Source organism: Pseudonaja textilis, chromosome 7, assembly GCF_049901715.1.
Source record: "Pseudonaja textilis isolate UNSWEBS1 chromosome 7, rPseTex1.2, whole genome shotgun sequence".
NCBI classification, from domain to species: Eukaryota; Metazoa; Chordata; class Lepidosauria; order Squamata; family Elapidae; genus Pseudonaja; species Pseudonaja textilis.
The window spans coordinates 53877810-53904870 of record NC_141996.1 but is presented as its reverse complement, the minus strand read 5'-3'; the positions used below and the strand labels follow the sequence as shown (position 1 = coordinate 53904870).

Sequence of the window (27061 nt, the reverse complement as noted above, 5' to 3'; positions counted from 1 at the left end):
AAGAAGGAAAAGTGCCAGCTTTGCACAGAAAGGGTGGAGTTTCTTGGCTACCTCCTTGACAAGCAAGGAATCCACCCCACAGAAAAGAAATTGGCAGCTATCAAAAATGCCCCAAGACCCAAAAACAAAACTGACCTCCAAGCCTTCCTGGGACTTATTAACTTTTATAACATCTTCCTGCCCCAGAAGGCGACTGTTGCTGAGCCCCTTCATAGACTACTCAATAAAAGGGCATCCTGGATTTGGGGAAGTCAGGAGGAACACGCCTTCCAGCAAGTAAAAGACCTCCTTACCTCTAATGCAGTACTAATTCAGTATAACGAGACACTACCTTTGACTGTCACTTGTGATGCCTCACCATTTGGGGTGGGGGCCATCCTGAGCCACGTCCTACCAAACGGCTCAGAAGCACCAATTGCATTTTTTTTCAAGAACTCTATCAAAAACAGAAAGAAACTATAGCCATTTAGATAAGGAAGCCCTTGCTATTGTCTCTGCAATTAAAAGGTTTCATGAATATGTTTATGGGAGACCATTTTCTATTATCATGGATCATAAGCCACTACTTGGCATTCTGGCGGGCGACAAACCTACTCCACACATTCTCTCCCCCAGAATGACGCGATGGTCGGAATTTCTAGCTGCCTACGACTATCAATTAAAGTATCGTCTGGGGAAATCTATTACTCACGCAGATGCCTTGAGCCGCTCGCCACTACCCGAGCCACAGGAAGACCCAGCTCCCACGCTCCCAGTACTGCAAATAGAGACAATGCCCTCACCCCCACTAACGGCCCAAGACATCGCCTTTGAAACCAAAAGAGACTCTTGTTTGGCACGAGTTCTTGGCTGGGTGGAGAGGGGATGGCCAGATTACGACCCTAAGGAAATATTTAAGCCATTTAAAAACAGACAAACAGAACATTTTTCACAAAGAGGGTGCATCTTGTGGGGAGACCGAGTTGTTGTACCAACTAGGTTACAAAAAAGGGTCTTGCAAATGCTACACGATGGACACCCGGGCATCGTGCGTATGAAAGCGCTGGCAAGAAGTTACGCCTGGTGGCCAGGTATGGACAAACAAATCGAAACCTGGGTCGCCTCTTGTAACAGATGCCAGGAAAACCACTCAGCCCCACCAAAAGCTCCACCAGCAGAATGGGAAACACCCAGGGGTCCCTGGTCTTGCATTCATATTGACTTTGCGGGACCTACGAGAGGCCACACTTTCTTAATAACTGTAGATGCGTATTCTAACTGGCTTGAGGTCAATAAAATGAAAGCAACCACTACTGAGGCAGTCATCAAAAAACTGAACAGACTCTTCGCCACACACGGTTTACCAGATGTCCTGGTCTCTGACAATGGTCCCCAATTTACTGCCTTAGCCTTTGAACAGTATTTAGCGGAACGGGGCATCCGACACGCACTCACATCGCCGGCTCATCCTGCAGCGAATGGTAGGGCTGAACGAATGGTTCAGTTTACAAAGAAAACCCTGCAGAAAATGGAACAAGGTAACATCCACGACAAAGTCACTAGAATGCTGCTCCTGCAACACATCACACCAAACAGCATGACCAACAAGAGCCCAGCTGAACTCCTGATAGCCAGGAAACTCAGATCGCCTCTAGACCGTTTGCACCCTGCCTACACCCCAGAAAAGCCCTTGGGTTCCAGCAGCAAGCACCGTGCCTTCAAGGTAGGAGACCTTGTATTCGCAAAAAAATTTTCTGGAGATCCCCTCTGGATTCCTGCCCAAGTAACTCAAGTTACGGGTCCCCGCTCCTACTGTCTACTCACCACTGATGGCAGAGCGTGGAAACGCCATATTGACCAGCTGCGCTCCAGACTAACCACATCTTCCAACCCTGACCCTAACTTTGACACCAGGGGGAGAGGGGAAGCCGTGAACTCAGAATTAGAATCAACACCTGTTTATTCTGAACTAACACCGAGATCACCACACCATAGTTTGCAACACTCACCAGCTGCAGCTGAGCCTGGACAGACGAACGCTTCGCCAAGAAACAGCAGCCAGGCAGGTTCAGCGAGCCCGGGGAGCCATGGCAGTAGCAACGAAGCTGAGGACTCTATCACCCCGGGGGCACCAGAGGAGAGCCCTGACCATGGCACCGGCTCACCGTTCCTGTTTGATCCAGCAAGCAGTCCATCTGAACCCAAATTTGAACATGGACAATTGGAATTGCATAAGTCAGTAGACAGGTGTGAAGACCTGCCTACCTGCGAGACTATATTACTCCACCCCTTAAACGGAACCGAGAGGGGAGGGGTGTTCCGGACTAGCAGGCTCGAAAGCCTGCAAACCTGATTGGCCCGCTGATAGCCGATCGTGATTGGTCGCCATAGACTGATGCGATTGGCCAGTAAACGGGCTGCCGCGATTGGCCCTGCCAAGAGCGGCAAACTCAAATCGCCTTCATTGGCTGCCTAGCCGCAGCCAGCCCTATATAAGGGGCTGCTGCGGCTGGGATTAGTTGCTCAGATCTGAAGTCACTAATAAAGAGCTGTTGTTGCTATCTGAGTCTTGCCTCCGTTCTTGAACCATCCTCCCAGATCTAACAGAATTAGCCACATCCCATATTACCGCATGTCAGTGTTTCCTGATTTGTAATTTTTTTTAATTGAACTCTATGGCAGTCCAGTTTCAATTCCCCAAAGATGTTCAGGAACACAAATTCAATATATTGTCTGTCTGCAAGGATTTAAAATACCTGCCCCTTTCCTGAAGCCATGTGGCATTTGCAGAGCACAGCCAGATTATCCTCGGAAAAGACATTGTTGCTTTAAAGAGTTGTGATCAGGTATTACATTTTATCCCTGTATGTTCTGAATCATATTTTTCAAATCAAATCCAAATTACTGTGGAGTCCTATTCATTTATTCAAAAGCAGGTTTAAGCCAGCAGGAATTATATATTGTTTGTTTCTATTAAGCAATATAATGAGAGATGGACCATTTATTTTGATTTTTTACTACTGTAGTATACTCTCTTCTTTAAAAAAATGAAGACAAAGTACATAACTTATATTAAAGTGAAATAAAATATTGGCAATTTAAATGAAACAAAAACCCAGTGAACAAGGGAACCCTGCAAAAAAAATCAGTTTACAGAAAACAAGGAATGTGTGACTGCAGTCGTACAGATAGGAAGCTCATAATGAGTCTTACTAAAATCAGTAGAGCTTTTTTCTGAAATAATACATTGAAGGATAATGCTATAAGATCCTTATGGGCTAGCTCCCACTTAGAGTTCCTAAATGACTTAAAGTAGAATAGAATACTTGGAAGGTATGTACTGCTATCTTCCAAATATTCTTGCTGAATGTTTCGTAGTGACACTATAATTAAGAACCACTGTTGTTCTGAGATTATTTAAGGCATAAAACACCCTTCTGACAATTCTTGGAAAATAGACAATGGGTGTACTCATCAAAGCTAATGCAAGGTTTCCTAGTAAAATTAGAATTAAGTCAATAATCTTTCAGCAAAAATGTAACTTCATCCAAAACATGATGTGCCCTTAGAGTAGATAAGTAGATAAGTGTTGCATTCCTTGTATCATAATCTTATTTAGATTGTTTGTTTTTTGTTCTCTTCCCACTTTGTCACACCATACATTCTATGTTCAATCATCATTTGTAATTAAACTCAGGAAGTTGATTTATGGTAGATTGGAATCTGCATGTAGAATCTCCAGATGTTCTGGATTCCTCATAATCTCCATCCATTAATTTTGCTAACTGCCACTAATGGAAGTTGTTGGCCAAGACATATGGATAAACCCAGGCTGGAAAAGTTTAATATTCCCTGATATGTCCAGGATTTTAAAAAGGAGCATTCTATTGCTGAGCAAAAGTTCTTCTGAAAATACTGGGTCAAAATCCCACTTATGAATTTCAGGAAAAATACTATTTCATCCCTGCTGATGTGCTATTGGTAATAACTTTTAATTGGCATATGAGAATTCAATTGTGCTCTTTCCTGGACCAGAAGGCCTTGCTCACAGTCATTCATTCCTTGGTCACTTCCTGTTTGGATTACTGCAATGTGTTCTACCTGAGCTGTCCTTGAAGACCACCCAGACACTTCAACTGCAGCATGCACAATAGTGTGTGTGTGTGTGTGTGTGTGTTACATTTGTCATGTAACACCTCTGTTGTATGAGGTGCACTTGGGGCTTTTGTGGGGGGGAGGGGTGCTGGTCATCACCTTGAAATCCCTATATGGTAAGTGCCAGACTATCTGCGGGACTGCCTTTTCCTAAGGATACCTACCCAATTTATCAGGTCAGATAGGGTGGGCATGCTCCTGGTCCTTTCCCCCAAATATTGCCTTCTGATCAGAGCTCGGAAATGTGTTTTTTCCATAGCAGCCCTTGCCCTGTGGAACGCTCTGCCTCCTGAAATTCAGCAGGCCTCTACCTTCCTAGCTTTTGGTAAAGCTTTGAAGTCCTGGCTTTTCCCCAAAATGCTGGGATAAGATTGGATGACAGTATATACACAGAAGTCTGATTTGGTGCAATATTTTTGTTGTTTTTTATGTTTTAATGTGTTTAGTTTTATAGTTTTACTGTGATTTTATTTGTCTTTTGGTCTTTTATTGGGAGCCACCCCAGAGAAGGCTGAAAGATGGGTGACTACATAAATGTTTTAGATAGTTGATAGATGACAGACAGACAGACAGACAGACAGATAGATAATGACAGACAGACAGACAAGAGACAGACAGATGATAAACAAACTACATCTTTGGTTGCCAGAATCTCTTTATTCATGTCTGTCATACTTGTGGGGTAATGTAATAATCATCCTATCAAATAGAACAGTTATTCAGTTTGGTTCTGCAGCTTTTGTTGATGTAGTACAAACAGAAACCTTATCACTCTTGATTGCCCAGTTTAGTCAATGAACATTTCTGCTGGCACCCACTGAGGTAAATAATAAACGTCCTTCTCTACAAGACAAAAACCCATTGTCTCAAAGGATTTCAAAAAAAAAACAACCAACCCATACAGTCTCTAGCAGTAATTGTCCATTTATCTAAATACAGTATTTTGGTGTGAAGCTTTTCATGCACACTTCATAATTCTCTAATTTCCAACTCAGACTCAGGATTTACATGCATTGCAAAAGATCATGAAAGATCCTGGATCTGGTTATAGGTTTAGGATAGGCAGTTGTAGTTGTTTTTTAACTGACCACTGCTATCTTTTCAGTATCTCTGAAACTACATGTCCTCTCTGTTGTTTGAGAGGCTATTTTTACCAACAAATAATGCATTAGGTGTTATTAGCTGTCATCTCAGCAGAATTTCTAGTAACAACAATCTGACCAACCAAATCATCAGTTTCAACTGTTTTGCCTGAAAAGTAAAGGCTGCAGTTTCCAAGATCCTTGAACATATTTGCATCTATCTCAAATGCTCCCTTCCCTTGTTACAATTAATTAATAGGACTGGTGCCTTTTTACCTTCCTGGCCTTTGCAACAAAGCCATTCTAGGCCACCTGATATCTTTGGTCTGATTGAATTACATTAACACCAGTCATTGGATCATCTGTGCAAAGAGTCCACTACCAATTCCTGAAGGGTAGGTGAACATATTTGCAAAGAATACCATGGGAGTTTTGGCTAGATAATCTTTATAATGAAAAGAGGGAACATTCAGACTTTTCAGGATGAGTTCAGTGGAACAGGTAAGTGAAATCCAGGAAAGAAGAAAGGGGGTTAAAATGTTTTTCTTCTATTTTCCATTGCATGCCAAATTTTGGAAACTTGTTTCTTCGACTATTGCTGGTTCTCTTAACAAAGTCCCCCTAGAGAGAACTAGACAGGAGCCAGATGAGGGCAAGTCTTTTTGAACTCACATGTGATAAGCATCGGTCTAGCATACAATAGACTGTGTAGCTGGTTATTTCTGATTGTAGACAACTCTTTGAAATCCTAAATGAGAGGGATATAAGAGCACATTCATTCATTTCCTAAGTACCAGACTGTTGCAGGAAAATTATCACCTATTAAACCTGCTGTATATTCAGCTCTCCACTGAATTTCTTCAACCACAAGTTGAATAGATTCTAACACTGGGCAATGCCTGTTCAAATCAGTGAGGATTGTGGGTAGAGTATGGATTTATTTAGGAACAGGTTCACTTCTAGCACAACACTAATTGTCAAGTGTATTACATGGCACCCACATGTGCAGAGGTGGATACATGTACACGAAGATGGTGCATCTAGGTGCACAGTGGAAGAATTCTCCCCAAGAAAATGTCATGTACACACCAAAATGTAAGAACTAGTTCAGAGTCATGGAAATCATGTTAGTGCTAAGGACTTGTTTTATTTAACATATTATCTTGCAAAGTTGTAATTGTGTTATGTGCAGAATATATTTTTCCTTCATCAATATGTTTCCAGAGAAAATATAATTACTGGGGGACATTTGGTAAATTCCGTCTGCCCACAGAAGGCATTCATCAATGTAATGAGGAGGGCACTAATTTTCAACAGTTATTTCTTCACCCTGCATTCTTACTTCCTCCAAATCTGGTCCAAAAGTAGGGACCAGGTTTGAAGGAAGTCATCTTCTTCAGGAGTAAGAGAAGTTACAGGGAAAATGAATAAGAGATCCTTTGTCTTCCCATTTCAAATATACCTTTGCGTCAGCTATTTCCATTATTTCTATTATAGTTTCTACAGACAACATTAAACTAAAATGTTATTGTTCAAGAAGCACTTTGAAAAGAAATGGTATGCATTTAAGTAGGCCATATTTAAAACATTTGCACATAATTAATCTATATCGGGGTGAGATTTGGTTTATCATATACATATATTTTATGCTTATGCTCGGTTTTCATATGCATTATGTAGCCAGAATCCTTCCAACAACCCTGAAATATAAAATAGACTCACTGTGCCACAGTTGATTATGGGACTCACAAGACATATGTACCTATCCTGATCTAGGCCCCAAGAACAGATTCCAGTCTTGAAATTGCCTCTGATGCAAAAGATAAACTGCCAGATTCTAATATTTGTTTCTGCTATGAAAGGATATTCTGTATACAGCAAGCAAAAGTAGATCATAGTGAAAATGAAAATGGTAAGAAGCATAGAATTCTTTGATGTAATAGTTTGTTTGTTGTTGCCTCTCCCAATCTTCTTTAAGCCCTGAACTCTTCCTTTTTATACTGTTTGTTTGTTTTTCTTTCTTTTAGAAAACATGTCTGACATATTTTAGCTTGTCTGATTTTAGAAGAAGAGTAGATACCAGGAAAACTGAATAGAGTTAAAAAGAGAATGGTATCAGTGAACACATTCATTACTATTCAGGACCCTTCTTCCTGAATTTGAATGAAAGAATACGAATAGTAATACAATTCTGAAATTATTGACAGCTCTGCCTTCAATATCTGTACCTTGAGCTCTGTCTATGAACTGTATACATATAGTTTTCAAACCTTTCAGAATAAAAACAGATAGTAGCATCTTTGTTGGGATAAGTGTTTTACAAAACAAGCATAACATTTTTTTTGAGGGCACAACCATGATGTGGATTTGGGGTTCTCTCTCCATCCTTGTTTTACACTTAAGCACTTAGTTGTTTTAAGATTTATTTGATTTTTTTTCTTTTCTCTTGTTTTCTTTTAATAAATGAATATTTTGAAATGTGCGATAGCCATTTTATGAATATTCAAAAGTCCCATCATATGCAAATTATTTTAATACTGTAGAAAGAAACCCATGTCAGTGTATAGTATCCAAAAGTCAGAGGGTGCCTGTGAAGATGTTAATCCTGCAACATTATACCTTGCAACAAAACCAAACATCTACTTTCCCCACACATTTATACCAATAGCATCATCATGAGCTCCAACAACTTTACACACTAGCTTCACATACTCTTTCTCTAATGGGATATATGCCAGTATCTACCAGCAATGCCATTCTGATTCTACAATAGACAGATCTTGAGTCAAAGAACTAATGGACACAAATTTGATATTAGGATACAAATAAGGACAAAAGTAATCCCAGGACACTAGATGAAAGATCTCAGGATAACTGTTTTGGAAGTAAGAAGCCATACCACAGAGTGAGAGGCTGTGGAGCTCACATATATCAAAAGTCTATTTTGAAAGGCCTTAAGAAATAAAGAAGATTTTTCAACATATTACAATTGCTATTGGAAGAGGTCCTTGTAATCTGAATAATTCTTATTCCAGCTTTAAATCCTATACCAATTTAACTACTCCATGTATGCCTTTTAATAAAATTTACTATTAAAGATGCTATCAGGCTCCTTCTCAACATCAAAAAATTTTTTTCCTTATATGTTTCAAGCCTTTGTATGTAAATTCATATGAAGGAATCTGGCATCTTTTAAAATGTTATATTTTGGTATAAAATCTTATAATTGCATGCCTTTTTATTTCTCACTTTCTGTTTGATTCCCAGAAGAGATCGCAGCGCCTCGGTGCCATTTTTTAATCCCACTAAGGCTGCTTCCCTTTATCCTTGCTTTATTTCTCACTTTAATCATAGCAACAGCTATTGCCTTGAGTGGTGAGTACAAATTATTTATTAGGTTCTCAGTTAATCATTGAACAGTTTGAATTTTTCATGAATCTCCCGCCAGGAATAATATTAATTGGATACTAAAAGTTGCATCTTGAATTATTGCCATTGAAATAATGCTATTAAAAAAAAACTCATGAGCTTTGTAAAGTAAGACAGTCATTAATAGGTGTAGTCTGGTCTTCCTCCAATTTGATGCACTCCAGAGATGTTGGATTTCAGTCCTCAATGATTCCCAGGAAACCTGGCCAAAGTACAAATTGCCTGGGAGATCATGGAAACTGAAGTTCAGCTACTCTGAAGGCAACCCTCAGCCCTGGGAAACAGGTTATTGCAGAGAGTCAAATCCTTCTTGAGACCCATTGTATCATTTCAATTTTGTTGTACTCCCACTTTTTCCTAAGTATTTCAGGTATCTGTTGGCTTTCTTTCACAAGGTCTAGGAGCTGAAAGTTTGCCAAACTTTCAACCATTTCTATTGCTATGCAAAAGTCAACATACATAATCTTTCTTGGGGCATGCAGTCACATTGACCACACATAATACCACCTTTATTTATCTAAGTATCAGCAAAGTTGAAGTGGCACTGGATTTTCCCCAGTCTCTATTTTATTATGGAAGTAGTGTCTCATTTTAAGAGCCACCATAAACTAAGGAAAACCAGGGGAAAATAATTAACCAAGCTTTATGGTTCACACAAAACTTTCAGTATAGATGGATTAGGTTATAAAACATATGGGAAACAATAGATAGGTTCACAAATGTCTATGTAAACATTTTTTATTGACAATGAATGAGTGTTAGCCATTCACATTGTATAGCTGATTTTTGTTGCCGTATGAGGGAGTGGAGGAAAAGCAAATAGGAAGGAAGGAGAATCTGGATGGAGAAAGTTAGAGAAAGGAATGGGTTTCTATTTTAGCTTCCATCACAAAACATTTAAACATTTCCTTCTTTCCAATGTTCACTGAAAGAGAGGAACATTATATACATAATTCCCGTTCCAATTTGTGAGGGCCAATCAAATATCAAAAAATTGCTGTTTCATTGTAGATAGTGTTTTGAATGAACAGCATAATATTTGTAACCACAGATGATTCTTCAATGTTCCCTTTTTCATTTCTTCCTTATGCATCACTTTTCTTAACATGTACATTTTTTAACAAATCTGCGCTTGGATTGATTTAATACAATATGCTTTTTTCAGTTTATTTCAATTGCAATGGGAGGTTTCAGTGCAGATCTTCCTTTAAATGTATTGATCAAACAGCAAGATGTGATGGCGTCTTCAATTGCAAAGATGGAGAAGATGAGTACAGATGTGGTAACATTCAGTTTTATTATGGATGTTATGTGCTATTTCCCCTCAAGGCTTGTTTTGAAGTGAAAAATAATGACCAATCCAATATTACCCTGGCAATTTCCATGTTGAGTTCTGCACTGAAAATAATATACCACACTACTAAAAAGAGAAAAAATATTTGCTCCCTTTATGGAGGAAATAATAAAACACATACAATTTTTCCATCTCAGTGGAGACTTTTTTAATTTTGAGAATTTAAAATTCCTGCCAATATGAATACATTTCTTTATTGTGCACTCACCAGGAACTACAATTTTTACTAAACCTGTGCAGAAAAGCTGCCATTTTATGCAATGGTGAAAAGAACTATAGCGTTGTCCTTGCAGAAACTATGTGAAGGCAAGGTGATTTAAGTCCAAGACAGGAAGAAAACATGATAAAGAACTAAGTCCAGCTCTGTCTTTACTCTCTTGAGTATTAAAGGAAGGGAGGAATAAAGCAATTATATTTTCAAGTTTCTGTTATTTATTAATAAAGTAGTGTTCCAGTATTAGTTGTAGAGCCTGTTTCCTCGATCCAGCTTGTCACAAAGGGGTGACAATTGTTAAGAGGGTTCATTTATTCCAGAAGCAGCATTGATTGCAAAAACTTCTTTAAAAAAAATAACATAATAAAGTTATACACAATATTATATTTGTACCACACAGCAATGTACTGATCCTGAAGTACTATAAAAATATCCCTTTGCATCTGTGTTTATATGTATTACCATAAATAACCATATATGTACCATGGTGGTGCAGTGGTTAGAATGCAGTACTGCAGGCTACTTCTGCTGACTGCCAGCTGCCTCCAATTCAGCAGTTCGATTCTCATGGGCTCAAGGTTGACTCAGCCTTCCATCCTTCCGAGGTTGGTAAAATGAGGACCCAGATTGCTGGGGGCAATATGCTGGCTCTGCAAACCATTTAGAGAGGACTGTAAAGCACTGTGAAGTGGTATATAAGTCTAAGTGCTATTGCTATTTCTATGTATGAGTAAGACAGCTTTGAAACAACACAAATATATTATTTGAAAGTTGACCCTAACCTATAAAATTGCAAGTTCTGCTTTTAACTATAGGCATTTTTTTAATTATGGGGAGTCAAGGGCAATAAAATACAGCATTATCAGCATAGTCTTAAACACACTGAATCAGGGATGTCTACAGGGATAGATTAAAAAAAGTAACAATGATTGATGCAAATTAAAAAGGATTCCCCTCTTATTTTACATATTGTTGCACTTGGGACATATGTAAAAAAACAGGGGAGAGCTTCAGGGGTGGGATTCAACTTTTTAAACAACCAGTTCTGTGGGCGTGGCTTAGGTGGTGGGCCTGGCTTAGTGGTCATGTGACTGGGTGGACATGGCTTGGTGGTCATGTTATTGGCTGTGCGTGGCCAACTCAATATCACTCACATCAAGGCATGCATCTCCTCGCCTGGCCTCTCATGACTGTGGGGATGCTGCAATAGTCGTAAGTGTGAAAAATGGTCATGTCACTTTTCAGTGCCATTGTAACTTTAAATGGTCCCTCCACACAAGCAAAGTACCAGCAAAGGAGGGGGAAAAAAACTCCAGAGAAGTTCCAGAGACAGGAAGTCTAGTCCTGCCAAGAATGTAAGAAGGGTTAACGGAGAGGCAGTTTCTGTAAGCAACACCAGAATGTTTCCTTCCTGCCTTCCTTACAAGATTAGGCCAGTAATTTCTTCTAACAACTGGTTCTCACGAATAGGTGCAAACTGGTAGAATCCCACCCCTGGAGAGCTTCCATTGCATGCTCAATGGAAGCCACCACAGCCTTTTTTGACTCCCCACAGACTTTTTGCATTTGAGTATACCATATATTAGCTCCATCCCAAATGAATTGTTAAAGATTTTTTTTAAGGGGGTGAAATAAAATTGGAGTCAATCACAGGTTTAATTTCATTCAGTTTTGGATATATTACCACTGCTTTACTTCCTGAGCTAGTCCACTGGAGGTTTTACCCAAGTAGCGTAAAGAGAGAAAAGCAAGAAGCACTTAGCTGCTGCAATTGTCCTGTCCTTACAATAATCACTATTAAATACCTGCTGACTTTTTTTTTTGTGCCTCCCTAGTCAGGCTGAGTGGCAAAAGGGCTGTGCTGCAGGTGTTCAGTTTTGGAACCTGGCGGACTGTGTGTTCCAATGGCTGGAAAGAAAACTATGGGAATGTTACATGTAAATACCTAGGATTTTCAAGGTATTGGCAATTTTGTTAAGTGAACATGGAAACAAAATGAGTCAAAATATAGTTTGAGGGTTTTTGATATACAGTGAACATCTTGTTGAATTAGCTTTTGCATCTGTGTTTCTTTCTTAATTACCAATTTTGGTAAGCAACAACAGTTTCTGAAGATATTCAAAATCAGGGTGGGATTCAAATTTCTTAACAACCAGTCCTGTGGGCATGGCTTAATTTGTGGGTGTGGCTTGGTCATGTGACTGGGTGGTGTGGCTTGCTGGCTGGGCGTGGCTTTGTGGTCATGTGACTGGTTGGGCACGACCAACTCAATGTCACTCACGTCAAGGGGTGCCTCACCTGGCCTCTCCCCTCCCAGCCATTCCTTGTCACCCAGCCTCAATGTATCTATAGTTCTGTAAAAATGTTCACCTTTTTTTGACTTTCTTATCTACATACTATAGATATACTTTCATGGACCACTGAAAGAAAGAAATAGCTCACATGATTTGCCCAAGAGGGTGATAGGCAACAGGCTTTTAAGGGGCTGCCAGAAACCGGGGGAGGGGGGGGCGGCAATGTATTTTCCAAAGAAGCAGAAGGCAAAACAAGAAGCAATGGATGGAAACTGAACGAGAGAAGCAACCTAAAACTAAGGAGAAATTTTTTGACAGTGAGAACAATTAACCAGTGGACCTGCTTGTCTCCAGAAGTTCTGGGTGCTCCAACACTGGAGGATTTTAAGAAAAGACTGGACAGCCATTTCTCTGAAATGGTATAGGGTCCCCCCACCAAAGTCCCTTCTAAGTGTTATTCTGTTATTCTGACACCTTTCCGAAGACCTCTACTCAGAGTTTGGCATCCTCGGCTTTCCTGCCTGAGCAGGGGGTTGGACTAGAAGACCTCCAAAGTCCCTTTCAACTCTGTTAAACACACATGTATTTATGCTCTGGACTATAGGCATGTAAATCCTGAAAAATACCTGGGCAAAAGAAAGACAGTAAAATAAATCTACGTATAGGGACAATGCAAAATATTAATATCTGATAAATAATGGAACAATTAAAAATAATAGCACAGAGTTTTCTCTCTCCCCCCTTTCCTTCTTATTTCTTTTCTTTTCTTTTCTTTTCTTTTCTTTTCTCTTTCTTTCTTTCTTTCTTCCTATTTCTTTTTCTTTCTTTCTCTTTCTTCTCTCCCTTCCTTTCTTTCTTGCTCTTTCTTTCTTTTCTAGTCTCTCTCTCTCTCACACACATACACACACCACACAGTCTCTCTCTCTCTCTCTCTCCCTTCCTTTCTATTTCTTTTTATTTATTTCTTCCTCTTTCTTTCTTTCTTTCTTTCTTTCTTTCTTTCTTTCTTTCTTTCTTTCTTTCTTTCTTTCTTTCTTTCTTTCTTTCTTTCTTCCTTCCTTCCTTCCTTCCTTCCTTCCTTCCTTCCTTTTCTTTTTTCTTCTCTCTCTGTCTCTCTCTCTCCGTCACACACACACACCTGGTCTGGGACAAACTGAATGATCTGGTGAGCTCCAGTCAGCAGTGGGTGGCGGGAAAAGGAAGAAAGTGGGGACGACATGTGGTGGCAGCGGGGCCTTGAGCACCTCCCCGGCCCTCCTAAAGTACCTCCATGTGCGATGGTGGTGGCAGCAGCAGTGGGACCTTGAGCACCCCCCAACCCTCCCAAAGTACCTCCATGGGTAGTGGGGATGGTGCTCCAACCAGGAGGGCAGGGACCTGGCTGCCTCCCATAAGCAGAGCCTTCACTGCAGCACCTCCGCCACCTCTGCCTGCTTCTTTTCATTTTGCCCCCAGGAGAAGTGGGCAGAGGTGGCAGAGGTGCTGTGGTTATGGCCCTGCTTAAGGGAGGCAGCTGGGTCCGCCTCCCTACTGGTCAGAGCACTGCCGCCGCAGCTCACTGCGCCGCAACTGCCAAGTGGTAGGGAGAGCACCGTGTGGCAGCTTAGCCAGCCAGCTGAGCTTGGGGATGGGGAGGGCAGGTAGGTAGGCCCCAGCCAGTGCCACCAGAAGGATGGGGCCATGCCGCTGGGGAAGCCAGCCAGCTGAGTCCCGGGATGGTGGGGGGGCAGGTACATAGGCCCGAGCCAGCATCGCTGGTGGGATGGCGCTGCATGATGTTGCACATATGTGATAGAGACTGACTGGGCAGGGAGTAGAGAAGCGGGTGGAGAGAGGTGGGGCCAGCCACAGGCCTGATTTACTGGTTCTCCAAACTACGGCGAATAATAACTGTTAGGAATATAAGTCACCTAACAGGTATTTGGGTTGGAAATATATAAACCAGGATAGATATTTTAAAACTGTATCTTTAAGAAAATGCAAAAAGTGTAATTAGGCGTGGTTTCTCAAACGGCCATAAGATGAAGCCAGAAACCTGGGTTGTCTTAGTCTTAGTCTCAGAAGTCTCAGTGAGTCTCTTTTTCCTTCTGTTGGAGAGTATTGCCATGCCTCCATTTTTCCTCCTAATTGACTGATATTCCTGGATTTGATGTAAGTCTGATACTGAACTGTTTTTGACACTGGACTTTGTTATTGGATTATCCCTGGACTAAAAACTGACTGATCTTACCTGTGAATGACTTTGGACTGCTTGTTTTGAACTTTGCTTAAACCTTCATGGGAAGTAAAAAAACTACATTTACTGTACAGTGTATCTGTGTGCTATGTGTGTATTATTCAAACACTTCTCTCACTACATCTCCCTGTATGCGCTCATTCTCCTAACGGGGAATTACCTCAACAATAACAACTGGTGCTACTGAACCAGTCAGAACTGGTAGAATCCCACCCCTGTTCAAAATGTTAGAAAAACTTTGCCAAAATGCAACAGGCTTGGTGTTGCTGATAATTATGTTAAATCTGCAGGGATTTTTGACACAGTGCAGTACTGGAGACATCGGTCTTCTCTTTGCAATGTTTACAACTGTGCAGAACAGGGCTTAGTAGCCTTTCTGCTGCAAAAGGAAGAATGAGATGTTGGTGCTCTAATATATGGGGAGGCTGATGAAAATGAAACCCCAGCATTCTGAGAAGGTTGCAGATTTGCTATCCTGCATTAGATTTGTTTTATTATTATACCCTATCATCCCAGATTTCAAAAACCAGGTAATATAAGAAGTCTTAAATATAAGAATTAAACAAAAGATTGTACTGGAACTTATTGGTTAATTCTTACCTTCTACAGTTTTGTAAGCTCATCTGGCTTTCCAGTAGCTGCCATTGAGAATGAGTTCCAGAAATATTTTGTTACTGCAAATCGGTGGTTATCAGCTGATCAGCTAACATCACCACAGAATGCTACTGATTTACGGTATGTTTCAGATGCTTAGCTTCAGAAAGACATGCAAATGGCTCCATGGACTTCCATGGAACTGCAGAATCTAAACCTATATTATCTGCATGCATGAACCATCATATAATGCTGTTAGATAAGATGTCCTGTGTGACTGGGCCTTTCCCATTTCTCAATTGGCAAATTGGTAATATGCATTGATTCCTATTCTAAAGGAAATGTTCATTGATTTGAATATTTTCCCATCTTCAGTTGAATAGAACAACTAAAATAAATGTCATTATTCATTTCAATTCTCATTCCTAAGCCTTTGCAGGGGAAAGGTAGCAATGAGCTTATTAAAATGCCCATCTCTTCCTGGAGTTAATTGTAACATGTGTCCATGCCAAGGCTTTGTGTAAGTAATGTGACCTCTCTCATATCCAAAATCATGTATATATAGTTGATCCATGGTCTGGACATTCTTGGGATCAGAACACCAAAGAATTTACATCTGGGAGATTCCATTTTACCCTTGTTAGGATTTTGATATGGAAAGGAAGCACTCATACATTAAATTAAGTATCTCTTTCCATATATCTATGTGGAAGTATGGATGGAAATTCAGACTTCCAGTGATGGACCCATATTGCTGTTGGTGAAGACTATGCTGACAAAATACAGGATTGAGCCAATAATCTTTTTTTGTTTAAACCAATCATTGTCAATCTAGTCCCAATGTATTTTGAATGTATCTCCAAGGGAGATGGGCAAGTAAGAAATATGAAAAGGAAGGAAGGAAGGAAGGAAGGAAGGAAGGAAGGAAGGAAGGAAGGAAGGAAGGAAGGAAGGAAAGAAAGAAAGAAAGAAAGAAAGAAAGAAAGAAAGAAAGAAAGAAAGAAAGAAAGAAAGAAAGAAAGAAAGAAAGAAAGAAAGAAAGAAAGAAAGAAAAAAGGATACTAACTTTTAGACTTTCTAGGCAACATAATGAAAGCTATCTGGGAATTCCGAGAATTGTAGTCCTAACATATTTGGAAGGGATGAATTTAGGAAGGCTCGTTTAAATTTACAGACTGAACAAATGGTATTTTGATGCATAAAGCTGACAAGTAACAGACTACTTTTTTCTGTTTCAGAGAAGAATGTATTTCAGGCAATGTAATTGTCTTAAAATGTTTAGGTAAGTGATTTGGAAAATGGTATAGAATGTTAACCCAATTTCCTCACACCAACTAGGGAAGAATGAAAATGCTCAAATATAAAGACTGGAAAAAAACATTGTGTGCAACTTTAGTTTTAATGAAGGGCAGCTATACAAAACAAAGTTATCAGTCTCAATTAATTTCTGCGAATCTTATGGAGGAGAACTTTCTGGTGGGGATGCCTCAGTTAATAACATGTTTGGTATAATTGCAGTTCTCCTAAAATTTATCATTTATCACAAAATAAAGATAATAGCAACAACAACCATTTAGATCAGTGGTGGGATTCAAATAATTTAACAACTGGTTCTCTGCCCTAATGACCGGCTGGGCGTGGCTGGGTGGGCATGGCCAGGGGGTGCATGGCCAGGGGGTGGGACAGCACTCAGCCTCCTGCAGCACTCTGCCAGCCAAAACGGGGTGTGGGGGTTAATTACAAAATATGAGCTTTGCTTTGTGACATCCAGATCCAGCAAGCAAGGGGTGTCAACTGCACAGAAAATGCACTTTTGTTTGGTTATGAAGAAATATCCCCGAAGTCAGATTGTAGACTGACTTTTAGCTACACACCTTCCCAGCAAACAGCAAATTTTGAAGTCCCAGGTAAAAAGGATTCACTTTAGGATGAGTAACCACAGTTTGCATGTTGGAGGTTCCTAAAGGAATGCTGGAAAACTGTATTTTAAAGAACATTTGAGGGACGGGTGCAGAATAGCCCTTCTCTGCCTGAGGCTGTAGAGACCTGGCACCAAGCAAAACACTTTTTGTGAAGCAACTGATCAACACTGACAGAGTAAGCCACTAGTATATGAAAATAAGAGCAAACTCCACTTCCTTCTAATACTGGTGATGTTACCTAGTTTGGTAACAAAACTTCTGCAAGAAAACCACCAAACTCAGAGAGCATCAAGGAACCACAGATCAACCCTGAGCTACAAATATTCTCTTCTTTCAATGAAGACTTTTTGGTTAGAGGGACTCAGAGCCTGCCTTATATGAGATGGCTCCCAGTGGATTTCATTCTAAATTTTGGTATGATTTCTGTAAATAAGGAATGTAGAATTATGATGGCTGAGTCTTTGATCCTTTCGTGCATCCAAAAAATACAAAGCTAAGGGATAAACAAATAAATTGAGATTTGAAAAAAGAAATTAAGAACGGGCATTTTATAGTGACCTGTATATGCCAGTGTTTTTATTTTTTCATTCTGCCAGCATGTGGTACCAGGACCTGGTACTCCCCACGTATTGTTGGTGGAAATGTGTCCCTGCCCCAGCAATGGCCATGGCAAGCCAGCCTTCAGTTTCAAGGATATCACTTGTGTGGGGGGTCAGTCATCACCCGTCGGTGGATTGTTACAGCAGCCCACTGTGTTTATGAGTAAGCATCCCATCTAGAATACTATTTTCTACACACTTTGTGATGTCATCTCCGGTTTCATATTCCGATTTCCTTGTTCCAAAATGCATCCATTTGCACTCTCTCACTGGATATTATTTGAGTTTTATCTTTCTGGTCTTCATGAGTTCAGTCTATGTACATGTTTGCCATCTTCCAAAAAGGGGGTCTTTTTGTTGTTGTTTTTTAACCTTACCATGCTGCTTCACATATAGCTTCACAACAGCAGTACAGCAATAACATTTATCATCTGTATATTTTAGTTATAGGTACTTTTCATTACAGCAATGACATGGAAATCAACTTTCCTTGATTGTTTTCCAGGATGCTGGTGTGATATAGAGAGGCAACTAATGGTTGTCATGTTACCCTGGCTGGCCTTGAATGGCTGGATGTGGGCTATAAGAAATTTTTAAAAAGTGAATAGATGTGATACAAAGACATCTTCACTTAACCACATTTGGTTTTGTGTGCATGCTGTAAACTTCTGCAACAGTGCCAATGGAAACCTTATATTTTCTATCTTTCTTACAGAATCATTCTGAGTTATATTTCAATGGCTATCTTCAAGCATGATGTCTATGGAGATTCTCAGTCATCCAGGACGTGGTTTCCCCAGAGGTGCTTTTTCAAGAGGCAACTGGACTTTCTTTGTTTTTCCTTGAAGATATTTTGCTTCTCATCCAAGAAGCTTCTTCAGTTCTGTCTTCTTCAGAAATGAAATGTCTTCAAGGGAAAACAAAGTCCAATCGCCTCTTGAAAAAGCACCTTTGGGATAACCTTCAAGCATGGTTTTAATGTTTTAATTTGAATTCTGGAACTGATCAGGAGGATGGAAGTATTGCCTAAATTTCCTTGAATGTTGCTGTGAAAAGGTAGTGATGGTGGGAAATACAGTATAAGTATTCTACTGACACCACTTGCAGAAGTTTACACAAGCAGTCCTCAACTTACAATTGTAACTGAATTTGGAATTATGGTCAGAAATCATTGCAGTTGTAAGTTGAGGGAACCACATGACCAGACCCTATTTTTCAACTTTTTGTGTGTGTGGTATTGCTTAAGTAGATGCCACGGTGATTAAGTGAATGCTGCAGTGGTACAATATGATATAAAATATATGATTCCTATGATTCTATATTTTTGGAAATGAAATCTTATACATCAAAACTTATTGAACATAAAGTTCAAAACTCTACACACAGCCAATTTTAAATGTTGAAAGATATTAATTTCTTTTTATTTGTAATGTTTTTGCTGAAACAGTTTGTACCTACCAGGAGCATGGAGTGTTCATGTGGGTTTAGTAATCCTGGAAGAAAGTCCTGTTAACCCACACTTAGTGGACAAAATTATATACCATAAAAATTATAAGCCTAAAACAATGAAGAATGATATAGCATTGATTAAGCTGGCTACTCCACTTGCACTAAATGGTAATTTTGACTCTCTTGATTTTCTTTCTCTCTTGTTTTGTATTTAAAGTTATATTGAGAAGGGTGGCCTAAATTTATCACATATTTGCCACAGTGTTAATATTCACTTTTGGAAAGTAGTCACTTATGGAAAGAATATTGTATGACCGTGAGAATGTGAGACCTGTATAAAGTTGGAATATTCTTTTTGTGCTTTTTGTTTCTTTTGAATACTGTGTATTTGGCACAGAAAGGAATTTGTGCAGGTGTCTGGTGATGTGTGATAATCTGATGCTCATTTTACAGAAGCAGTTATGATGAAGAGGAAGGAAGGAAAGGTGTGGGTTATGATTCTTATCTCCATACAGCTGTCCTGTGGGAGAGACTACCAAAACCCGACTTGCAGAGAGAGAGAGAGAGAGAGACTGTATTCATAATCTGCAGAATTTTAAAAGTAGTTGAACAGAAGCCAAGAAGACCAATAAAAATGCCTTTTGTTTTTCCTTTTCTTTTTGGTGAATGAGAATTTGTTATATCTTCAAAATAAAATCCACTTTTAGAACTTATGCAAAGTATGCAGACTCATTTTCCCCAATAATAGTATCATTTTATATTTTATTCTTTCATCATTTTCAGTTGAAATGGTTTTATTTTATTAAGTTATGCTGTTCTATCATTGTTGTATGTTATTATGGCACAATAAGCCAGATGTTTAGACTGGATTTGGCATTTTTATTCTACCTATTAAGTGCTTGCCAAGGACCTGAGCGATGCAGATGTAGTCATTTAATGGTGTTAAATATATTATTGTTGTTATTATTTTAGGACTTCGTGGATTTGCGTAAATTCAGAATTGATTTTTAATTCAAATAATTTAAAAACTGGATGTTCAGTTCAGGAATGGGAAGTCTCTTGTCACTTTCCCAACCCTCTATAATCTCCCAGTGCTGTAGTTCTAAACAAGAAGTATTCAAAAATTGTATTTAAATTTTTAAAAGTTCTGAATCTTTAGAAAAAAGATGAGGGATGTGATCTCACAGTGAATGTTGTTTGCTTAAACAGGTCTTATAGAGCCAATTTGCCTTCCTAATTTTGGAGAACATTTTCCAGAAGGAAAAATGTGTTGGATATCAGGATGGGGAGCGACAGAAGAAGGAGGTGTTCATTTATTTTCTCAACCAAACTGCCACGTGTGAAAAATTAATTCAAGGCTTTCCCATAAATATCTTTTTATAAACTTCTCAATAAACCCCAACCCTTTATTTTTATAACAGAAAATAAATTTATAAACACAAAATAGAAATAAAATTACTATGAGCTGTTAATTATTGATTTATGTACAGGTAGTCCTCAACTTGCAATCATAATGGAACTCAAAATTTATGTTGCTAAGTGAGAAATCTGTTAAGTGAGTTTTGCCCCATTTTATGACTTTTTTGCCACTTTTGTTAAGTGAATCACTTCATTCTTAAATTAGTAACATGGTTGTAAAGTGAATCTTATTTCCCTATTGATTTTGCTTGTCAGAAGGCCGCAAAAGGGGATCGTAAGACTCTGGGACATTGCAACCGTCATAAATGTGAGTCAGTTGTCAAGCATCCAAATGTAAATCACGTGACCATGGGAATGCTGCAGTGGCCATAATGTGAAAAATGGTCATGCCACTTTTTTCAGTGCTGTTGTAACTTTAAGTAGTCACTAAATGAATTGCTGTAAATTGAGGACTACCTGTACCAGCAAAATAAATAAATGATTCCTTTTTAAAAACATGAAGATCATCTCCTCTCTCCCTGCTTTATCTGAGGTAAAAAGACTGCAGGAGATGTTCCAAACATCTGACAATGCCAAATTATCTACTTCCCAAAGTATAAATACCACACATTAATTTTCCAATGTATGGAATTTTGATTAGTCTATAGGTTGATCTGAATACAATTAATTTTTGACTTTGCACTCCTCTGAATTTTACATTGCAATTCCTGCTTAAAAATTACATATTATATTTTCATCCCGCCATTTTATGTTGCCAAAGTGGCAAATATCAATCCTCTTTCCTCCTCCCCTTTTCCCCACAACAGCCCTATGAGGTGAATTGGGTTAAGGGAGATGTATTCTGGAAAATACTTAAGGCAGGACTGGAACTCACAATTTCCTGGATCCTAGGCCAACACCTTAACTGCTAAACCAAACTAGCTCAAAATTGCATTATATTAGGGCAAGTCACAAAATGTGCATAGTAGAAAATTCTGTGCACAAAAAAATGCATATCATGAAAAAACATACAATAAACATGAAAATAAATTGAATCTTTTTTGTTTTCAATTGCAAAACTTAATGACTATAGTTGACCATATGTAAAATAAGTCAGATTTGGGAAGACTGTTCCATTCCTGGTCCTAATTTACATCCATTGGAAGGTAGTGGGGATTAATTTCACCTCTCTAGTTGAGATTTATAATTTAATGTTTTGCTCATTGAGTGCCTGATTGAATATGAAACATTTCAATGCATTAGCCTATAAATAGTTTTGAATTAGTTCTTTTTGGATATCAAAATTCCTTCTAAAGAAACAAATAAGCAAAAATAGTTGATACATATATATCCCAGTATCTTATAAAACAGCAATAAATATGCATATTAATGAATAAATATATTTACACTTATTTATGAATATAAGACTAATGAAATATATTAAATTATAGGAATCTTCTTAGGATATACTGTATATTTCATCACTGGTTATAGCTTTTTTTACAAAGTCATCTTATCACAGAAATGGAAAACTAATTATTATTGTCTTGGGATATCAGGTGATACTTCTGAAACCATGAAATATGCCAGTGTCCCTCTAATTTCTAACAAAGTATGCAATCGTGGAGAAGTCTATGGAGGAACTGTAGCATCGTCAATGCTCTGTGCAGGTTTTTTAAAAGGAGGCATAGACACCTGTCAGGTAAGAACATTTCTTATTGGTACATGTCTAAAGGTTATTGTTGATTAAATGTTCATTAAAAGTAAGTCCCCTAGAGACAGTCATATGCAAACCTACTACCTTTTAAAGAAAACCTCTACAGAATTTCTACATGGCATTTGATGACAAGTTTTCTTCATCTCAGCCATAGGAAAAAGCCCATGTGTCATATCAGCCTGTGGTCAAATTATAAATGCATGCAAATAGAAATGAAATAGGAGAAGTGAGGATATATCACTAGGAATATTGCAAATTAAGAAATTCTCCCACCATGTTTTGCCTAGGAGAATATAAGAAAAGGTAGGATAGTAAGAATCCAAAGCTTAGCTTAAGAATCCAAAGCTTAGCAGAAGATGCAGAAGATCTGTTTCAGTTTTTGGCAAAAATCTGCTCCTGCTTCTTACAGAAATATCCCTCTTCAGATGTGTTGCCTCTGGGTATGGTGGTTTGGGATTCTGGCCATCACTTCCTACTCTTTCATGGAGAAGCACAAGTTGAGGGAGGCAGTAGAAGAAAGCCACAATCAACTTGATAGGTTATAGTAAGCTGTATCAGTGTTTCTCAATCTTGTCCACCTCCTCAACTCGCAGAATTCCCCAGCCATCTTCAAGCAGCCAAGGTTGAGAAACCGTGAACTATATGACAATAACAAAAGGAAGTTTCTTTTTTCATGAGATCCTTGTCAGCCTCCCAGAAAAGGCATGCTGTGGGCTCACCACAGAGTTCTTCTGCAGTTCTTCATTTGCAGTTGCTAAGCAGCTTGAATAAAAGCTTACACTTAATTAATTGCCCTACAGATGTCTAAGATAGCAGTGCTTAAAGCATGGTGTAGTTAAAAGATAGCAAATGTTCTCAAGACTATATGTGTCAGGTGGTGATTAGCAATATATCTCAGGCATGGCCGCACCACATTATGTTTTTCTGTCTCTTTCAGGGAGACAGTGGGGGGCCACTGGCATGCAAAGATATGCATACCTGGAAGTTGGTGGGAACAACCAGCTTTGGGGTGGGCTGTGCAGAAGAAAATAAACCTGGAGTCTACAGTCGCATCACCTCATTTCTGGATTGGATACATGAACAAATGGAGGTTTACTCTCTCATGGTTTCTTTTCCAGGCCTAAGCGCATTGTATCCAGTGGGAGCAGGCAGGCAATTATGTTTCCTGTTGCTCAGTTGCAACCTCTCCCCGCCCCCCCCCCAGCACATCAGTACTGTGTGCTCAGATCCCAAGCCCTTTTGGCATCTATCAATGTAAAAGGAAATGGAGTTCAATCAGGGGTGGGATTCAATTTTTTTAACAACCAGTTCTGTGAGCCTGGCTTAGTTGGTGGATGTGGCTTGGTGGTCATGTGACTGGGTGGACATGGCTTGGTGGTCATGTTATTGGCTGGGCGTGGCCAACTCAATATCACTCACATCAAGGCACACATCTCCTCGCCTGGCCTCTCATGACTGTGGGGATGCTGCAACAGTCGTAAGCGTGAAAAATGGTTGTAAGTCACTTTTTCTGTGCCATTGTAACTTTGAATGGTCACTCCACACAAGCAAAGTACCAAAGGGGAAAAAAAACTCCAGAGACGTTTCTGAGACAGGAAGTCTAGTCCTGCCACGAATGTAGTAAGGGTTAACGGAGAGGCAGTTTCTGTAAGCAACACCAGAATGTTTCCTTCTTGCCTTCTTTACAGGATTAGGCCAGTAATTTCTTCTAACAACTGGTTCTCCGAACTGCTTAGAATATTAACAACTGGTTCTGGCATATGGGTGTGAACTGGTAGAATCCCACCCCTGACTTCAATGATGTGGTTGCGTTTGCCCTCTTAATTCCTATTTGCCTGCAGATGTCTGTGTTTCTCTCTGTTGCAAGTATGTGAATGGCACAACAGAAAGGGATTTTGCTTCATCTGCAGCTGATTTTATACTACAGTATATTAAATTGGCAATTGTAGGAGCAATTGTTGAAATCCAATGTTTATTATGTGGGTGGGAAGAAACCAAATATAAGTCTTCATTTCCAGTGGTCAGGAAAAAAAGGCAAAGATTTATGCCGCAAGGTTGAGTGCCAATTGAACTTTGATAGTATGATAGTCTTGCCGCACCCTAGCATGCTTCTATTTATCCAGGGATAAAATAGGAGAAAGATTAGATTTGCAGAACTATACTTAATCATATCCTGCTTGGTTTTGCATTGCCAATCAGAGGCAATTATTTCAGGAACATGAGTACATATTCTTAAGAGAATAGCAGGCTTCATGCGGGGCACCTCCCAATGTAATATTTTGCTTATCTGCAGAATGGCAAATAGCTTAAGAGTAATCTAGTCATCAGATGGATGTTATCACTCTTTCTCAGCAGTCCTTGCTCAATCCTTAGACTATGCAATGGGTGCATATTTAAATGAAACAGAATCAAAAATTATATTGAAGTGTAATAAAACAATGTAAAGACCAAATGTGGGTATCATGATTAATGTGCCCTTGGAAACTGTGATCCTTGAGTTACAGGTGAAACTCAAAAAATTAGAATATCATGCAAAAGTTCATTTATCTCAGCAATGTAACTTAAAAGGTGAACCTAATATATGAGATAGACTCATTACATGCAAAGCAAGATAGTTCAAGCCATGATGTGTCATAAGTGAGATTATTATGGCTTACAGCTCATGAAAACCCCAAATCCACAATCTCAGAAAATAAGAATATTGTGAAAAGGTTCAATATTCTAGGCTCAAAGTGTCCCACTCTAATCAGCTAATTAAGCCATAACACCTGCAAAGGGTTCCTGAGCCTTTAAATGGTCTCTCAGTCTAGTTCAGTAGGAATCACAATCATGGGAAAGACTGCTGATCTGACAGTTGTGCAGAAAACCATCATTGACACCCTCCATAAGGAGGGAAAGGCTCAAAAGGTAATTGCAAAAGAAGTTGGATGTTCCCAAAGTGCTGTATCAAAGCACATTAATAGAAAGTTATGTGGAAGGGAAAAGTGTGGAAGAAAAAGGTGCACAAGCAGCAGGGATGACCGCAGCCTGGAGAGGATTGTCAGGAAAAGACCATTCAAAAGTGTCGGGGACTTTCACAAGGAGTGGATTGAGGCTGGAGTCAGTGGATCAAGAGCCACCACACACAGACGGATCCTGGACATGGGCTTCAAATGTTGTCAAGCCACTCCTGAACAACAAACAACGTCAGAAGCATCTTACCTGGGCTAAAGAAAAACAGAATTGGTCTGTTGCTCAGTGGTCCAAAGTCCTCTTTTCTGATGAGAGCAACTTTTGCTTCTCATTTGGAAACCAAGGACCCAGAGTCTGGAAGAAGAATGGAGAGGCACACACTGCAAGATGCTTGAAGCCCAGTGTGAAGTTTCCACAGTCTGTGTTGATTTGGGGAGCCATGACATCTGCTGGTGTTGGTCCACTGTGCTTCATTAAGTCCAGGGTCAACGCAGCCGTCTGCCAGGAGATTTTGGAGCACTTCATGCTTCCTTCTGCAGACGAACTTTATGGGGATGCTGACTTCATTTTCCAGCAGGACTTGGCACTTGTGCACACTGCCAACAGCACCAAAACCTGGTTCAATGACCATGGGATTACTGTGCTTGATTGGCCAGCAAAATTGCCTTACCTGAACCCCATAGAGAATTCTGTGGGGCATAGCCAAGAGAAAGATAAGAGACATGAGACCGAACAATGCAGAAGAGCTGAAGGCCACTATTGAAGCATCCTGGTCTTCCATAACACCTCAGCAGTGCCACAGGCTGATAGCTTCCATGCCACGACGCACTGAGGCAGTAATTGCTGCAAAAGGGGCCCAAAACAAGTACTGAGTACATAAGCATGCTTATACTTTTCAGAGGTCCGATATTGTTCTATGTACAATCCTTGTTTTTGCATGTAATATTCTAATTTTCTGAGATTGTGGATTTGGGGTTTTCATGAGCTGTAAGCCATAATCATCACAATGACAAATCGCGGCTTGAACTATCTTGCTTTGCATGTAATGAGACTATCTCATATATTAGTTCCACCTTTTAAGTTGCATTACTGAAATAAATGAACTTTTGCACGATATTCTAATTTTTCGAGTTTCACCTGTACATAACAGTTGTTAGGTTCTTTTCAGTGACTTATAGATCAACAAATAGCCACAATTTTAACAAGGTCATTGAAAGAGGTTTAGAGTAGGCACAAGTAGTCAATTGATTCCCATGGATTAGAGTTAGTGAGATATTTTAAATACTTGGACAAAGTATTTCAAGCCTCTAGGAAATTAACAGGCCAAGTAAATTCTGCCACTTCTGCTGTCCAAAAGAGCATACTAGAAAACTAAATTTTATGGGCAACAGGGGGCAAATTACATTCCAGCATCAACCAAATTGCCTATGAGTTGCACAAATTTCATATGGGATGCAGTTTGACCCATATACAAACCTAAGGGCTTATGAAAGCACTTAATTTCCTTAGGACTTTGTTCAATATGCACTCCTAATGCAATCTTGATTTTTATCCATAGAGAGAAGAATGGAAGGGAGACGGTTAGCATCATCATCATCACCATGCATTCGTCAAAATGCTCTACAGTTAATTTTCAGCTTTGATAATTTTTGTACTTTTTAACAAAGGTGCTGCTTTTCCTTTTCCC

At 39.4% G+C, this 27061-nt stretch overlaps 1 protein-coding gene across 1 annotated transcript; it reads left to right on the top strand.

Moving 5' to 3' along the window:
- The first annotated feature begins 5699 nt into the window (after positions 1-5699).
- On the top strand, positions 5700-27061 carry TMPRSS3 (transmembrane serine protease 3). Its single transcript, XM_087937900.1, has 13 exons — positions 5700-5717; positions 6993-7128; positions 8484-8591; positions 9811-9927; positions 12049-12172; positions 15353-15478; positions 16576-16619; positions 17856-18021; positions 19306-19475; positions 20517-20612; positions 22265-22407; positions 23360-23512; positions 26933-27061. Exons 1-13 carry the CDS (start codon positions 5700-5702, stop codon positions 26957-26959), a joined length of 1428 nt encoding a protein of 475 aa, XP_087794026.1. The 3' UTR covers positions 26960-27061.

What these genes read in the sequence shown, in the direction of transcription:
- TMPRSS3 (XM_087937900.1), top strand. An exon ending in TACTCCACTTGCACTAAATG is followed by an intron (nt 19,476 to 20,516) that starts GTAATTTTGACT and finishes TTGCTTAAACAG; the next exon opens with GTCTTATAGAGCCAATTTGC. An exon ending in GAGGCATAGACACCTGTCAG is followed by an intron (nt 22,408 to 23,359) that starts GTAAGAACATTT and finishes TGTCTCTTTCAG; the next exon opens with GGAGACAGTGGGGGGCCACT.